This window comes from Pecten maximus, chromosome 11 (assembly GCF_902652985.1).
Source record: "Pecten maximus chromosome 11, xPecMax1.1, whole genome shotgun sequence".
In the NCBI taxonomy this organism is placed as follows: domain Eukaryota; kingdom Metazoa; phylum Mollusca; class Bivalvia; order Pectinida; family Pectinidae; genus Pecten; species Pecten maximus.
In genome coordinates this window covers 7,166,650-7,185,249 of record NC_047025.1, presented here as the reverse complement: position 1 = coordinate 7,185,249, position 18,600 = coordinate 7,166,650, and the positions used below count along the sequence as shown (strand labels likewise).

Genomic DNA, 18,600 nt, shown 5'->3' with positions numbered 1-18,600 from the left:
TAGTTTAGCAATTAATGGGGATGTGCATGATTATGAGTTTTCACCACCGCAAAATGACATTCACCTGATATTTCTCAGAATGGTCAGTGTAAAGTCACAAACAAAGTATAGGCAGTATAGATTTTCCTGACCAGTACCTGGTACACAGCTACTTCACTAAATTTTACCTGTACATGCACCTACAAATGTACAACCTGAATTCTTCACCTGAACAGATAATACTAAATATTTACCTGACTGTGTATACCTAAAAAAATGAACAATGCCAATTCTTTACCTATGGTAATGCAGATATTACCTAAATATTTACCTCAAAGCGAACACCTACAAAATTGTACAATGCCAGTTCTTTACCTATAGCTATTACCTAAATGCGATCCAGATGATGGAAGTACCGGACGATGACCATTACATCATTGGATATTCATTTGGAGCCATCGTTGCCATAGAGATGGCGATACAGCTTCAGGCATGCGGCAAAAAGGTATTTGTTGAAAGTTTGGCTTTTGATTAGCATGCGTTTGATAGGGTCATGAATAGTTTGTTGAACCTGAGCTAGCTGTACACAGGCAAAATGTTGTGGAGGTAAATTTGACCTGAAAAAATATTGACCTGAATTTGACTTGAAATAAACCTGAACATGACCTAAAAATTAAGTCATTTTTACTTTTCAGGTCAATTTCTGGTCATTTTCTGGTTAATTTCTTGACATGAATTGACCCTTCTGCTCTTTTATGTCATGAAGACATTTTACCTGTGTACACTTTTATATACAGGTAGCTAGTGGTGGCCTAAAGATAATAATTGAAAATTTAGTAAAACATATAGAAATAAAACTAATCCCTGATGAGGATTGTTAAAGGGCAATTAATTGTAAACTTCTGAAAAGTGTTTGTAAATCTTTGGCTTCATGTATTTTATAATGTTACCAAACCAAGAAATAGTTGATGTTATTATTATTATTAATATGAATGAAGGCAAAGCCTTGGAAGAGCACAGCTAATCTAATTGTCACTTGTATACGTGTATATATATATATATGTTTATGTAATATATATGTAAATTTTTTCATTATATTAGCAGATTTATGAAAATCACTAGGCCATGATAAGTCATCAAAAGGCCTTATATATATAACAAGAATTATACAGAAATATATATATCTCATCTTTCCTGCTTTATCAATAACATCTTTCAATTTATGGAGTAGTGTTCAAGTAATTAAATAATATCAGTAACCAGTGTTCAGTGAGACATTGAGATAGGGTGAAAACTGAACTTTAATGAAAATTCTCAAAATTCAGTTTTGAGGCCAAAATATGTGAATCTGTAAAGACATTTAAGTTTCAATTAGATTAATATTGCTTTTATAACACAGTTTAAAGTGAATCTGAACATAACTTCATAAAATTCCCTGTTAGTATTTTTATTTTACCCAAAAATAGGTGAACCTGGAAAAAAATCCTCTAAATGATGGATAGGTGCATGTACAGTATAGGTGCATGTGTACAACAGTATATATGATTGTATCAGTACCCTCACCAGTTTCAATTCAATCTGACAGCATGCAACTCAATAACACTGTCAAATGTGGACTTTAAACAAATATTGACGCCACTGCTATTAAATATTTGTAGTGATGGTTGTAAACTCGCTTTTATTTAATAAATTAATTGAACAAATTAAATAAGGCCAAAAAGTGTAATTTCTGTATATGAATTAAATAATTATTTCTATAACCCATCCCTATAGGGTAACAGAACAGGACACCCTGTGGTAAAAAAAAAAAAGAAAAAAGAAAAAAAAAAATCTAATATTTTGAAAAGTACCTTAATCAAGTTTCTTTCATCCATGAAGGATATGTTTGATTTCTTCATATCTGGAAGTTTAGAAGTTTCGTCAATTTTACGCTTTTCGGTCCCACTACTCGGGCCACTATATCACCGTAATTTGTGTAACTGTTCCATGTTCTATGTCTATATGTGATCGTATGTAATTTACCTGTGTCTTGATAAAGGGGCAGATTGCCTCGAAAATTCGACAATTTACTTGTCTGTACTGTCGTTATTATTACTTGACATATATATATATACATATATATATTTAATCGATTCACAAAGTTTCTACAAGTTTTATTCTATATACAGTCAAACTTCGATGTTTCGAAGTTCAAGGGACTAACAGAAAAACTTCGAAACAGCGGGACTTCGAATTATTCATGGTTGACAATAGATTGATGTTTTCTTGATAATGACCATATCTGTTAACGTTACATGTCCTCAGTGTCTTATCTTCGCCTGTCAGGCTCACATCGAAAAGTTTAGTTAATTTATACCTCAAACACAACAAAATAAAAATTCTTTTCATTAATTATACCTAAGCATTTTATTAATTAAACAAAATATGTATCGGTTACAAAACACTTATATCGCGTTTAACAGATAAAACAAAAGAAGTACAATGCACATTTACGTAAGTCGTTAGGCTTTTCTGCTAAAGACACGTGCGTTTACGTTATGTGCATATAAAATACGGAATGCCGATCGGTTGGAGAATGCATGATTGAATGACAAATAATCGATTTACTTGGATATTTATGTATAAGTTTGAAACGTGACACTTTGAATATGAGTGAAGCCATCGCTAATTGTTTGTGTTTAAAATTGGCCCGGTTGTTTTACAGTTCCGTAAAATTTACTCACCGACCGCTGATTTCAATGGCGGCGGAGATTATCAGAGACGACTACCGAAATGTTTTACCGGAGTGATTAAATGTCATGGCTTCTAAATACACTTTTTATCTATCAATTTGGTCTGATTATTAATAAAGTGGTCAGTACAGGTAAATGTTTTGTTCGAATCATGAGATGTCAATTACCTATAATATCATAGCTAACGGGTCATGAAAAAAGTTTGATACATTGAAAACTTCGATTTATAAAAATTCAATTCATACATAGTTTCGTTAGTAGTGTTATATAGTGAGAAAATTCGGGACCAAGCAAAAAGTTCGATACAGCGAGAAATTTGAATCAACGAAGTTTGAATCATCGAGGTTTGACTGTATATAATGTATGTATATACACATGTACATAAATATATAAACATATACTATTGCACAGATATCCCATTCTGATACTTCTATTAAAGTTTGTGTTATTTCCAATAGCAATATTCAATATAATTTCTGTTTTTGTATTGAGTTAACTAATAACAAGGGTCCCCTCATCTTAAAAAAAAACAAACTACAGACCCAAGGTGCATTAAATTATATCAATTTTAAAGGACTTGAATTGAAGATCCTTCTACCATGTGTAATATTTGATTCTACCATATATTTGGAATGGAATATAGAACATTTTGAACTGTTATTCAGTCACTTCAACTCATTTTTGGGCAAAACCGCTTTGGACCGAGGACATGTACTTATAACATATGATTTGAAGATCTGTTTATAGAGAACTTTTAAAAGAAATTCACTTAACAGTTAACATTGTGCGCTTTTTAAAAATAAAATATGAATCAACTTTGGGATTACATCAGTATATAATTATAATGTTCTGTCAATTTTGTAATATCTGGTTGAAAGTTTAAATTTAGTTATTTATATCAAAGTTTTTCGAGTTGTCAAACTTTGAATTATCTTATATATATTTTATTACTATAAAAACAAAGATTTTGACTTGGACCAGTGAGATACTTTAATTTATAATCAGTGTTTTTGAGTTATCATAGTTCGAGTTAATTAATTTTGATTGTAAGCACATGTATTCTCTTGTCTCCACTAAAACAGAATTTGTAGCAAATTTTAGTTAAACCTACTAAGAGTCAACACCATAGACAATTACTCTCCTTTTGTAATTATGATTAATTACAAAATAATTATAGAAATTCTATAATTTTCCAGGCTTTGGAAATTAACAGCAGTTGTTTATAAGGTTTAAATCATATTACACTGTACATTTACATGTGTTCATAAACATTGTAATACATTTGGTTTTAATTTGGTTTACTTCATTTAAAGGGTGATTCCATCATTAGTTTAAATTCAAATGTTAGGTCATCAAAATTAAACTTATTGGAAAATATGATTTTTTCCCAAATAGTAAATCTTCGAATCTTTAATTTACATAAATCAAACAGTTTGACTCGCAGGGTAATTAACACAAGTTCTCCAAATTCTAAGTCCTAAAAATTCTTTATTCCTACCAAAATATCACTTTTTACTTGAAAGCCAGTCAGTATTTTTGTAGGATTCATCATTTTTCTGTACATTTTGGCATTGATTTATTTTCCTGTTCAAAAGTGGATTTCATCAGTAAAAAATGTACATGGTTCTGATATCTGAAAGAAGGAATGTCCCTCTAAATTGAGCCTCATTATATAATTAACTGCCAGGGTCATTTAAGAACATGCCAGGCATTGGAGAAGTGTTGGAACTTCAAACACCTAACACACACAATAAAACAGTTCTTGTATGTTTTGACATTGAGTACAAAAGATTGTTTTAAATTTCCTTTTTATTAATTTCAGGCAATATTTTGTGAAATAAATAGTTACTATACTTAGCAATAGAAATCTGATCTATAATACTCTCAACAGTATATATATGATAATTATTTTATAAACATTGCAAAGAATTATTTTTCAGATAAATTTCATTTAAAATTCAATCATTATTCTTGGTACCACCTACATATCTGCCATGTTGATCTATGTTTATTTCTGCTGACTAATGTAGACTAACTACACATGTACTAAGCCTGCATTTCATAAATGATAAAAATCTAGGTTTATCACATGGGCTTTATATACCTATATCGATACTAGAATCTAGTCTCGGACATTTTAAATGGTTACTAGCCCCATGTGCTGTAGATAATATAACCTTCTTCTAATTATAATAAACAATGCGAGTCACACACATCGTATCATCTGTAACTAACAATAAAAAAGCTGGGACGTAACCAATAGGCACTTGTTTCCTATGCATATGCCTAGCCTAGTAGTACTAGTTGTCTTTTGGCATGTTATTGTTTACAATGTAAATCAAGTGCCTGTCGTAAGCCTAATGTTAACGCCAAGAAAATAAATCGACAAGGCGGTCTAAATATTTACGATAGAATCGATCATAACACAGTGTTATCGGCAAATGCCTACCTTTGATCAGATCAGACTGGAACCACATACAAAAATAATTACAAGGACCCTATACTGAGTTTAATTCCAACGTACTCGCATGTCTTGTTGTGTACAATGTATCTAGGTCAGACGTGAATGGAGACGATGACATTCGGTAATTCCCGATCGGTTACGGACGACATGATTAAAATAAAAGCGAAAATATACCGCTGTTTTGTTACTTATTTTTCATCTGAGAACAAAAGTCATATACAACTAATGTTTAAACACTATAGTGAGACTTTGGTGTTGATATTGTTCAAGATTTTTGCCCATGGGAATACTACATCCGGTTTTGAGCCATTCCGGTACCGGTTTTTTGGACCATACAATTTTCTTTGTTCGTATGTATAGAAAGGGAGGCAACTCTTGTTGGAGGTACCGTTTTCCAGTATTTAGAGAGCTTCGCTCGGGCGCCTTTGGCGCTCTAGAGCTGCGCTCTTATTATTTTATTTTTGAATATTCTTTGGTCATTAATTTACAAGCAGTTAGTGACAGGGTTAGCACGGGCCTCGAGAAAGCCTTGAATTTCACCTTTGGCCTTGAAAAGCCTTGAATTTCATTTTGGGCCTTGAAAAGCCTTGAATTTCATTTTGGTCCTTGAAAAGCCTTGAAAATTGAAGTTTCATTAGGATAAATAAAACCCTGGCCGCTGATCATTTGGATTCAACTTTGTCTTTGCCGCTTCCCCTACAAACATTAATAATACCCATGTCAAGATATATTTTGATCAAGTGGATAGTTATAAGTTGCTTTGTTGTTCCCTCTCAAGATGACTTAGATGACGGGTAAAATGGGCCTTGGCTATTTAATTAAGACATTGAAAAAGCCTTGAAATGGCCTTGAATTTGGTTTGACATAATCCGTATGAACCCTGAGTGAGATATGATATATTTACAACCGTTAAATAGTTTGTGTTCTGTATTAAAAATGTTGATAACAAAGTCTAAGATGTGTAATAAATGTACTTGAGAAGTATACAAATTTTCTACAAAAGAATGCTTCTGTGCTAAATTTAGAAAATCGATAATGAATCAATTTCGAGTTTCCGGTTATCAATTCTGAAATTGAAATCAATCCCCATGATATTACAGGTATCTGATCTGATACTGTTGGATGGAGCCCCTAATCTGCTGCAGAGTCAGATGCAGGACAGTGAACTGATGAGGGCAAAGGGGAAAACAGATCAACAGGTGAGGTCAAAGGGTCACACAGTCGGATAAGGTCAAAGGTCATGAAGTGTAGATATAATATGATTGGTCAATTAAAATTCAACTCCATAAAGGAGTTTTGACAATATCTGTTCAATGGTGTCTGGTATGTATAGATCTCGACAAGTGATGATCAACATTTTATCTTACAGATATCGACAATGTTTGAGGTTGGCAGCCTAATGAGCTACATGTTCATGTTTAAACCAATAGAGAACCCATGTCTTACCCGGAAGATCCTGGCCAACCTGCCAACAAAGGATGCACGCATCGATACAGTTGTGGACATGACGTTTGGCAATGTTAATATAGGGTTGGTAATGATACTGGACATACCAGTATCTTGTAAAAACAATACCTGAAGTTTAACACCCAAGCGGCAATAGAGGATAGGGTTTTTAATTTGTTACCATGGAAACAAATGGTGAAAAATGTAATTCTTACAGGTAACCAATTCCGAAACTGTTCAGATAACTTCACAAAACCTGATACATTTTGATTGCTCTTAGTGGTCTTTGGTATGGAGTGATCGGAATTTTTCATAATTTTTTCTGTTACAATGGAAACAAATAGAAAAACAGTAAATATTACAGGTAACAGAAATAACTACAAAACTGTTTGGATAACATAAGGACACCTGGTACACCAATTTCTCTATCGGTTTAGTTGTGCCTTTGGTATGAGATGATTTGTGTTTTTAGGTCATCTGACCTAAAGTATCAGGATGACCTTTTCTCATTTCAAACTTCAAGTTCTATGAGCGGGACTGAGGTCTAACTTGCCTGAAATGATCCTGAGATGATCCTGACCAATCATAGTATTACCATTATTTTGGATCCATCCAAAATCCAAGATGGCCACCATGGCAGCCATCTTGGAAAGCATATTTTAAACTACTTCTCCAGTTTCACTTTTGCCATTCAGATGGAAATTTGTGAGGATGTTAAGGAAGGGAAGGCAACAAAGTGTTGTTATTTTTGGGGTCAGCACAAAATCCAAGATGGCCACCATGGCCGACAACACCATCCTTTCATTATGCCTTCCTGCTGCGCCTTATCTCTTGCCAAGCTCTTTTTCTTACACTGATAATGTCTCTGGAACCTTGTACACATGGGTCGATCCAGGGAAGACAGCGTGTCATGTACTTCAACTTACATTTGACATAATTCACAGAGATCCTGCTCTCATGTACTTCTTGTCTCTGGAACTTCTTATTTAGGGCATCAGCATACTTGAAGAAATAGCATATACTACAGTATATTCAATTATTTTTGGTCTGTCAAACATGTAGTGCCTGTAATTAAAGGTCCTGCTCAAATTCATCTCCTGTGCATTCTTTGCGCATATACTTTCATATCTGATGGAGGGGGAGGGCTGTTATCCACCAAATCTTAATTTGATTAATTGCTAAACCTTTGACCCCCTACAGAGCGAGTCCAAGACACACAAAATGGCTGACAGCCAAACACAAGATACTGAAGAAGCTGAAGGAGCCAATCAAAGACCAGGCCAAGTATGGGATGGCCGACGCTGCTCAGGAGTTGATTCGTCTGAAGAGAGTTGAAGCAGCCAGTGATCATATTAAGTCCATAAAGATGGTGTACAACTTCAGGCCTAACCATAACCGGAGATTTGATGGTAAGTCTACACTACCTGTTAACGAACATATTTCAGCGGTAATCTTATCTTAGCACATTTCGCACTAGAAGCTTAACTCTTACCAGTTGTTCCTTCAAAGTCGCGCTCACCTTCCTTGACAGGGAAAGCAACAGATCTCATTCCTGTAGTTTACCCAAAGCCTCATTAGGGGACTGGTGAACTGATTCACCTCAGCTGCAAGGAAAGCAGGCCCTCTCAGACGGGCGGCTGCCTTTTGATGATCACCTTACACAGGTCCATCTATGTGGAACACTACCATCTCTGTCATGGTGTCATTTTTGCTATATGTGTTACAGGGGTAGACAGCAGTAAAAAAAATTTGGTTGCATAGAAAGGAGAAAATATCTTTGCCTCCTCATATGCTTCTCTGTGTACCATTCATGAGCAAAATACTTCTAGGAATGCTACATGTGCAGTCCTGAAAACTCTTAATTATGGACCATTTGATTTTTCCAGCAGTGCAATATGTTGCTTGCGCCACTTATAGTTGCCAAAAGGCTAAGGAATATCACTTATCTTATTATGCAAATCATTTGTGAAACATCTTATGTTTCTAAGTTGCTTGAGCTGCTTAGATGCCAACAAGGAATATCACTTGGCCTCTATCATTATAGAAAAAAATCAATAACTGGAAAGAAAAACAAAAAACAAAACAAAAATGTGTTTTGCCACATTGTATCCAAAAAAGAAAGAGAAAAAAATCACGTTCACAAAAGTTGGTAACATAAAATGAAAAATTGAAAAAAAGAAGGGTGAAAAAAAAAAAGGAAAGAAAGGCTGGCATGCTACTACATTAAAGTCACGGTGATGTCCATTTGTTGTTTTCTTTTATGCTGTTTATGTTCAATTTTACCAAAACTGTTTCAAACAGTGAGTGCTTCCTGAGTTTCTCTTTGAGGTGAGAGTTATCCTTCTTGAACTTAGAACTACATCATCAAAATGGCGGTTAACAACCAAAATCATGGAATTTGCTGTTGGTACTGCATACTACTGCAGGCAGTTTCCCAATACACATATCAATTGTTTAATTTGTAAATCTCGTTTTAGTATAATGGATTTCTGTGAGGAATGTACCGCTTGATCACAGTACAAAGCAAATGTACACAATGCCGTTTTTTTTTTCTTGTTTTCTCCGCTGGAATTATACACATTTTATACACATTTAAGATTGATAAGATATCAATTCTGCAATGCATTTGTGAAAAACATTCTTTTGAAAATAAGGTCAAATTGAACTGTTCATAATTGTAAATAAGTTCAGGCCAGAAAAAGCCATGTGCAGATTTTCTCAGAGCTTGAATACCCAACATGCAATTTAATTAGGGATTAACATCAATTATTTTTTCTGTTATACAGTCATAACAGAAAAAACTGGAGTGTACTCTAAATAAACCGCAAAGCGGTTTATGAAGAGAGTACACTCCAGTTTTTTATGTTATGACTGTATATCAGAAAAAATAATTAATGTTAATTCTTATAATTTAATTTTGTCTTATACACACCAAGATATTTCACTTTCTTTGGCGAACTCTTTTCTGTGATAAATTATTACGCAACGTCATCAGCCAATCAAAAATGACGTTACATTTTGCAACGTCAAAAATTTTGTTATGGAGGTATAACAAAATTATTTCAGCCAATGAAAATGCGCGTTTCATACAAAATTAAATTATATAAGTATAATGAAAGTGTTAAGGAACAATATTGTAGCTTCATGAGTGACAGTGGGTAGTAATCTTCATGAGTGACAGTGGGTAGTAAGCTTCATGAGTGACAGTGGCTGGTAAGCTTCATGAGTGACAGTGGGTAGTAAGCTTCATGAGTGACGGTGGGTAGTAAGCTTTATGAGTGACAGTGGGTAGTAAGCTTCATGAGTGACAGTGGGTAGTAAGCTTCATGAGTGACAGTGGGTAGTAAGCTTCATGAGAGACTGTGGGTCGTAAGCTTCATGAATGACAGTGGGTAGTAAGCTTCATTAATGACAATGGTTAGTAAGCTTGATGAGTGAAAGTGGCTTATAAGCTTCATGAATGACAGTAAGTAGTAAGCTTCATGGGTGACAGTGGCTTATAAGCTTCATGAGTGACTGTGGGTAGTAAGCCCATAAGTGACTGGCTAGTAAGCTTCATGATTGACAGTGGGTAGTAAGCTTCATGAGTGACAGTGGCTAGTAAGCTTCATGAGTGTCAGTGGGTAGTAAGCTTCATGTGGGACAGTGGGTAGTAAGCTTCATGAGTGACAGTGGGTAGTAAGCTTCATGAGTGACTGGCTAGTAAGCTTCATGATTGACAGTGGCTAGTAAGCTTCATGAATGACAGTGGGTAGTAAGCTTCATTAATGACAGTGGGTAGTAAGCTTCATGAGTGACAGTGGCTGGTAAGCTTCATGAGTGACAGTGGCCAGAAAGCTTCATGAGTGACAGTGGGTAGTAAGCTTCATGAGTGACAGTGGGTAGTAAGCGTCATGAATGACAGTGGGTAGTAAGCTTCATTAATGACAATGGTTAGTAAGCTTCGTGAGTGGCAGTGGCGTATTAGCTTCATGAGTGACAGTGGCATATAAGCTTCATGAGTGACTGTGGGTAGTAAGCCTCATGAGTGACAGCGGGTAGTAAGCTTCATAAGTGACTGGCTAGTAAGCTTCATGATTGACAGTGGGTAGTAAGCTTCATGAGTGAAAGTGGGTAGTAAGCTTCATGAGTGACATTGGCTGGTAAGCTTCATGAGTGGCAGTAGCTTATAAGCTTCATGAGTGACAGTGGCTTATAAGCTTCATGAGTGACTGTGGGTAGTAAGCTTCATGAGTGACAGTGATTAGTAAACTTCATGAGTGACTGTGGGTAGTAAGCTTCATGAGTGACAGTGGGTAGTAGGCTTCATGAGTGACAGTGGGTAGTAAGCTTCATGAATGACAGTGTGTAGTAAGCTTCATTAATGACAATGGTTAGTAAGTTTCATGAGTGACAGTGGCTTATAAGCTTCATGAGTGACAGCGGGTAGTAAGCTTCATGAGTGACAGCGGGTAGTAAGCTTCATGAGTGACAGTGGCTAGTCAGCTTCATGAGTGACAGCGGGTAGTCAGCTTCATGAGTGACAGAGGGTAGTAAGCTTCATGAGTGACTGTGGGTAGTAAGCTTCATGAGTAACAGTGGCTAGTAAGCTTCATGAGTGACAGTGGCTAGTAAGCTTCATGAGTGACAGCTGGCTAGTATGGGTGACTTCGATCTTATCAGTATGAGAGCTCTTTATCAGATTACCTGTAGTGTAAGTAGGGGTATCTATTGAGCTCTGATTACCTGTAGTGTAAGTAGGGGTATCTATTGAGCTCTGATTACCTGTAGTGTAAGTAGGGGTATCTATTGAGCTGTGGTTACCTGTAGTGTAAGTAAGGTATCTATTGAGCTCTGATTACCTGTAGTGTAAGTAGGGGTATCTATTGAGCTCTGATTACCTGTAGTGTAAGTAGGGGTATCTTTTGAGCTCTGATTACCTGTAGTGTAAGTAGGGATATCTATTGAGCTCTGATTACCTGTAGTGTAAGTAGGGGTATCTATTGAGCTCTGATTACCTGTAGTAGAAGTAGGAGTATCTATTGAGCTCTGATTACCTGTAGTGTAAGTAGGGGTATCTATTGAGCTCTGATTACCTGTATTGAAGTAAAGTATCTATTGAGCTCTGGTTACCTGTATTGTAAGTAGGTGCATCTATTGAGCTCTGATTACCTGTAGTGTAAGTAGGGGTATCTATTGAGCTCTGATTACCTGTAGTGTAAGTAGAGGTATCTATTGAGCTCTGATTACCTGTAGTGTAAGTAGGGGTATCTGTTGAGCTCTGATTACCTGTAGTGTAAGTAGGGGTATCTATTGAGCTCTGATTACCTGTAGTGTAAGTAGGGGTATCTATTGAGCTCTGATTACCTGTATTGAAGAAGGGGTATCTTTTGAGCTCTTATTACCTGTAGTGTAAGTAGGGGTATATATTAAGCTCTTATTACCTGTAGTGTAAGTAGGGGTATCTATTGAGCTCTGATTACCTGTAGTAGAAATAGGGGTATCTATTGAGCTCTGATTACCTGTAGTGTAAGTAGGGGTATCTATTGAGCTCTGATTACCTGTAGTAGAAGTAGGGGTATCTATTGAGCTCTGATTACCTGTAATGTAAGTAGCGGTATCTATTGAGCTCTGATTACCTGTAGTGTAAGTAGGAGTATCTATTGAGTTCTGATTACCTGTAGTGTAAGTAGGGGTATCTATTGAGCTCTGATTACCTGTAGTGTAAGAAGGGGTATCTATTGAGCTCTGATTACCTGTAGTGTAAGTAGGGGTATCTGTTGAGCTCTGATTACCTGTATTGAAGTAGGGGTATCTGTTGAGCTCTGATTACCTGTAGTGTAAGTAGGGGTATCTATTGAGTTCTGATTACCTGTAGTGTAAGTAGGGGTATTTATTGAGCTCTGATTACCTGTAGTGTAAGTAGGGGTATCAATTGAGCTCTTATTACCTGTAGTGTAAGTAGGGGTATCTATTGAGCTTTGATTACCTGTAGTGTAAGTAGGGGTATCTATTGAGCTCTGATTACCTGTAGTGTAAGTAGGGGTATCTATTGAGCTCTGATTACCTGTAGTGTAAGTTGGGGTATCTATTGAGCTCTGATTACCTGTAGTATAAGTAGGGGTATCTATTGAGTTCTGATTACCTGTAGTGTAAGTTGGGGTATCTATTGAGTTCTGATTACCTGTAGTAGAAGTAGGGGTATCTATTGAGCTCTGATTACCTGTAGTATAAGTAGGGGTATCTATTGAGTTCTGATTACCTGTAGTGTAAGTAGGGGTATCTATTGAGTTCTGATTACCTGTAGTAGAAGTAGGGGTATCTATTGAGCTCTGATTACCTGTAGTGTAAGTAGGGGTATCTATTGAGCTCTGATTACCTGTAGTGTAAGTTGGGGTATCTATTGAGCTCTGATTACCTGTAGTATAAGTAGGGGTATCTATTGAGTTCTGATTACCTGTAGTGTAAGTTGGGGTATCTATTGAGTTCTGATTACCTGTAGTAGAAGTAGGGGTATCTCTTGAGCTCTGATTACCTGTAGTATAAGTAGGGGTATCTATTGAGTTCTGATTACCTGTAGTGTAAGTAGGGGTATCTATTGAGTTCTGATTACCTGTAGTAGAAGTAGGGATATCTATTGAGCTCTGATTACCTGTAGTGTAAGTAGGTGTATCTATTGAGCTCTGATTACCTGTAGTGTAAGTAGGGGTATCTATTGAGGACTGATTACCTGTAGTGTAAGTAGGGGTATCTATTGAGCTCTTATTACATGTAGTGTAAGTAGGGGTATCTATTGAGCTCTGATTACCTGTAGTGTAAGTAAGGTATCTTTTGAGTTATAATTACCTGTGAAAGAAGTAGGATATCTATTGAGTTCTGATTACCTGTAGTGAAAGGAGGATACCTATTTAGTTCTAATTACCATACAGTTGATACAGATATAGATCTTGACATGCTCACGATTAGTTATCAAAAGTTTCACTCATGTGGCATTTAAGGCTCATCAGAGCCTCTTTTGTGTTAGTTTTGACATGAAAGCAAGTTTGTTTTGTATAAAATAGCACGTGTATATCATATTGTCGGAACCAGAGTCTGATTTCACCGGAAATTACATGTAAACAGCATAGCAATTCACTGGAGATACACTAGAAATCAATGCTGGATCGACAGACTGGTCATATCAACGATCAGTCAATGCCGAACTGAACTTTCAGGTTAGTGAACACAAATGATTACGTGGCAGATCATGTTACGACATAGTCGATTGTCTAATTTGTGTTATGGAGTTGGCTGTCTACTGGGTCTCTATTATCATGCATACTGTCAGATTCTTCACCCTTACATACACTGCCAGCCTTGAGGGGCCGCGGTGGCCGAGTGGTTAAGGAGTCCCGACACTTTACCACTAGCCCTCCACCTCTGGGTTGCAAGTTCGAAACTTATGTGGGGCAATTGCCAGGTACTGACCATACGCCGGTGGTTTAATTTTTCTCTGAGTACTCCGGCTTTCCTCCACCTCCAGAACCTGGCACGTCCTTAAATGACCCTGGCTGTTAATTGGACGTTAAACAAAATAAACCAAACCAAAGCCAGCCTTAAGAAACTAGGCACACTCTTTAGATTTGTTGAAATATTTGAAATGCATCACAAATCTTTACTTTGCAATTTCTTAAAGATTTTTAGTTTGTGAGAGTCAATGGGAATTTTTTCAAAAAAATATCCTACCTCGATGAAGTTTCAGGGAGGGACAAGAGAGAGATTTATGAATTGCCCTTTTAAAGAAATTATGGTCAATTCTTTGAAAATGTGCTCTCAATTTTATAAAACAATGTAATCATAATATTGCAAAAATGTTGATCATCAGCATCTCGGGACTTTTTCTCACTGGTTTGGGATGGGAGCTTTTTGTCTCATTTTGGGAAGAAAATTGGTGATTTGTAAAAGATTTTTTCCAGAGTAAACTTTATATTTTGTTAATTTGGCTTAGATATGAGATAGTTTCAAGTGAACGGGGGTTATTAACAACCTCAGAAAGCTCTCAGAAAAAGCCCTGCAACTATATTGACTATTTATAGAATATAAAAGCATTAATTAAGGTAAGAAATTATCAGACAAACAATTACAATATACAATGTTATAGTAATATTTACTGAAATTCAAAATATTGTCTGCAAAGTGTATTAGGAACTTAAGGATGGTAATATGTATTGAAGCTCACTGCAACTTTGTTGAGTTTGGACAGCTGACTGGAATATTCATAGTCCTTCAGATCAGGTAATTTAAAAATAGAACTTGAAGCTGACAATGAAATTCAAAGAAAAACTCCCAATTAAGATTTTTAGGTCACCTGAGACAAAGTCTCAGTTGACCTATTGCGATCGCCTTTTGTCTGGCGTCGTCCGTCGTAAACAATTTACACATTCAACTTCTTCTCAATAACCAAAAGGCCCAGAGACCTAATATTGGGTGTGTAGCATGCTGGGATAAAGGGCTACAAAGTTTGTTCAAGTGGATGACCTTGACCTTCATTCAAGGTCACAGGGTCAAATATACTATAATCTTTAAACAACTTCTTCTTGATAACCAAAAGGCCCAGAGACCCAATATTAGGTCCGTACCATGCTGGGATGAAGGGCTACCAAGTTTGTTCAAATAGATGACCTTGACTATCATTCAAGGTCACAGGTGTCAAATATACTAAAATATATCATAACTCAGGTGACCGTTAAGGCTCATGGGCTTCTTGTTTAAAAATGCAGTTGCAGTATACAGAAATTATTTCTGAGATATCCCTATGGTGATTGAAAGAATGTTCCAGTCATTGTAGCTTACATTTTAGTTAGTTCTCTACTTGGAGACGGATATGAAAACCCATTCCTATAAAAGTGCTTCATGAATCTTTCTCTTACACCTGTAGGTTCCCAATGTACCCTTGTTGAGCATGATCTATTTTGTGACTGATTTGAAAAACAAGATGGCAGTCATGATCTGAGGTGCCATTTTGAATTTTGACAGTTCAAGATTGTTATCTCTATTTCTCAGATAGATCTAGATCTTCATGGATCTTTCTCAAATTTCACCTCTAGGTTCCCCTTGGCCCTGAGTTGTGTATGTTCCATTCTGAGACTGATTGGAAAATAATATGGCCAACAGGGGGCCATTTTGAATTTTGTCAGTTAAAGCTTGTTTTTGCTATTTCTCTAAAAGTACTTCATGGTTATTTCTTGAATTTCATTAGATTCCTTTCCCTGAGAATTGTTGATGGATCTTTCTCAGATTTAATTTGTAAGGTTCCTCTTGTCAGATGATTGAGGTTTTGCTTATAGTTAACTATTGTTTAACACCCTATCAAAAGTTAAGGAGCACACATTTGTTCTTTATGACAATCTTTAGCTTACAGTATAAGGGCTGTCGATAGAAAGGTTGTGGTGCGTCTTTGATTCTCAGATTTTATCTAGGTTACTTGACATTGCAGGCAGAATTACATTAATGTAACAGTTTGATCTTGCATTTTAAGAAAAAAAATATGCAAATTAACAAACAAAATAACAGGAAATTTGTTTTGGAGGAGTTCAAATTTTTTAAAATCTTTTAGTTCCAGAAAACAGAAAGTTTATAATATATAAGTGTCAAATTAGTAAATATATATATTCTTGTAAAAATTACCAGGTATTCAATGTATGCAAAGTAACATCTGTTTTAGTCGATTGTAATTCTTTTGCCAGAGACATTTATCTATAGTAACTTTTTTCCATATAACATCTATTAATAATAACTATTTTGTATGTAATTACAGTGTATTTATGGGAACTGTTTTGCATTTAACATCTATTTATAGTTACTATTTTGTATGTGTAGGTAACATCTATATTTATAGTAACTATTTTGTATGTGTATGTAACATCTATTTATAGTAACTGTTTTGTATGTAACATCTATATATAGTAACTATTTTGCTGTTAACATCTATTTATAGTAACTTTTTTGTATGTAACATCTATTTATAGTAACTATTTTGTATGTGTAGGTAACATCTATATTTATAGTAACTATTTTGTATGTGTAGGTAACATCTATATATAGTAACAATTTTGCTGTTAACATCTATTTATAGTAACTGTTTTGTAGGTAACATCTATTTATAGTAACTATTTTGTATGTGTAGGTAACATCTATTTATAGTAACTGTTTTGTATGTAACATCTATATATAGTAACTATTTTGTATGTGTAGGTAACATCTATTTATAGTAACTGTTTTGTATGTGTATGTAACATCTATTTATAGTAACTGTTTTGTAGGTAACATCTATATATAGTAACTATTTTGCTGTTAACATCTATTTATAGTAGCTGTTTTGTATGTAACATCTATATATAGTAACTATTTTGTATGTGTATGTAACATCTATATATAGTAACTATTTTGTATGTGTAGGTAACATCTATTTATAGTAACTGTTTTGTATGTGTATGTAACATCTATTTATAGTAAATGTTTTGTAGGTAACATCTATATATAGTAACTATTTTGCTGATAACATCTATTTATAGTAGCTGTTTTGTATGTAACATCTATATATAGTAACTATTTTGTATGTGTAGGTAACATCCATTTGCTGAGGATAAAGTCCGACCCTCTGTTCCTGACCCATCATCTCTCACCTGACTATGACCTCCATGACTGGTGTACGGGTAAGGTCCAGATCAAGTTCTATGACGGCACACATGAAAGTTTCCTAAGTGGCATGAATGCCCCAAATGTGGCCAAGGACATCACAGAGATTCTCTCCAAATTGTGAAAAATTGAAGCACCACAAAGGTCCTAGGATCTCAGAAAACCAGTGTAAACAGAAAATTGTAAGACAGCAGAAAGTCAAAGCATAATGGGAAAATTCTAGCACTTACCGCAGATAACCACAGCACCCACTGAAATTCTAGCACAGCAGAAAATCACAGCAACCACTGAAATTCTAGCACAGCAGAAAATCACAGTAACCACTGAAATTCTAGCACAGCAGAAAACCATAGCACAAATGAAAATTCTTGGAAAACAGAAAACCTTGCCTCCATAGAAAATCCTATAACCTACGAAGATTGTAGCTACCTAAACAAAACCAGTACAACACAAATTGGTAGCACAGAAAATTAAAGCACCCCAAAAAACAGGTCTACTTCTTTTCATTATAGTTCTATTAGGAAAAACATTATGTCTTCTATGGGCAAACAATAGTAAACTGTGGATAATCATGTTATCTATTTCCAAGTTTATCATTTTAAAACATATCAAATTAAGATATGTGTTTCTCATTCAAAACCACAACAAACCAACTCAGTTTTCCTATTCTAGGTCACATCAAATTTCCTCGGTCTGTTTGTGTATTACTAGAAATGTCATATCAAATGATATTGATTTGGAACTCAACAACATTCACCTCTGTCATTCAGATGCTGAAATTTTAGTTTTGATATAATATGCCCAGAATTCATCAACTCAATCCATTTATATATTTTCTGAAATGCATCATTTTTATATCCCAAAATTCCAGGGTTTGGTTTTGAATAAATTCTACTATAACGATGATGATATTTTACAGGATTAAAAATGAAAGTCCGACCAATTATATATATGAGTACCAGACTTCGTGTGTTAAACATTGAAGTACCCGGGTAGCAGAAATGATTTCTATTATGATCTAGGTAACTGTGAACATGTTGATTCTAGGTAGCTATGTATATGTTGATTAAAAGTAGCTGTGTACATGTTGATTATAGGTACCTGTGTACATGTTGATTATAGGTACCTGTGTACATGTTGATTCTAGATAGCTGTGAACATGTTGATTCTAGGTAGCTGTGTACATGTTGATTCTAGGTAGCTGTGAACATGTTGATTATAGGTAGCTGTGTACATGTTGATTCTAGATAGCTGTGAACATGGTGATTCTAGGTAGCTGTGTACATGTTGATTCTAGATAGCTGTGTACATGTTGATTCTAGG

At 35.3% G+C, this 18,600-nt stretch overlaps 1 protein-coding gene across 1 annotated transcript in view; it reads left to right on the top strand.

Moving 5' to 3' along the window:
- Positions 1–17,616, top strand: part of LOC117338653 (fatty acid synthase-like) — a 64,921-nt gene extending 47,305 nt beyond the window's left edge. The window contains exons 31-35 of the mRNA XM_033900014.1: positions 361–484; positions 6,276–6,374; positions 6,545–6,705; positions 7,822–8,030; positions 17,205–17,616. Coding sequence (XP_033755905.1) covers positions 361–484; positions 6,276–6,374; positions 6,545–6,705; positions 7,822–8,030; positions 17,205–17,401 — 790 coding nt within the window. The 3' untranslated portion in view covers positions 17,402–17,616. The remainder of the gene's footprint in view (positions 1–360; positions 485–6,275; positions 6,375–6,544; positions 6,706–7,821; positions 8,031–17,204) is intronic.
- The last annotated feature ends 984 nt before the right edge of the window (positions 17,617–18,600 follow it).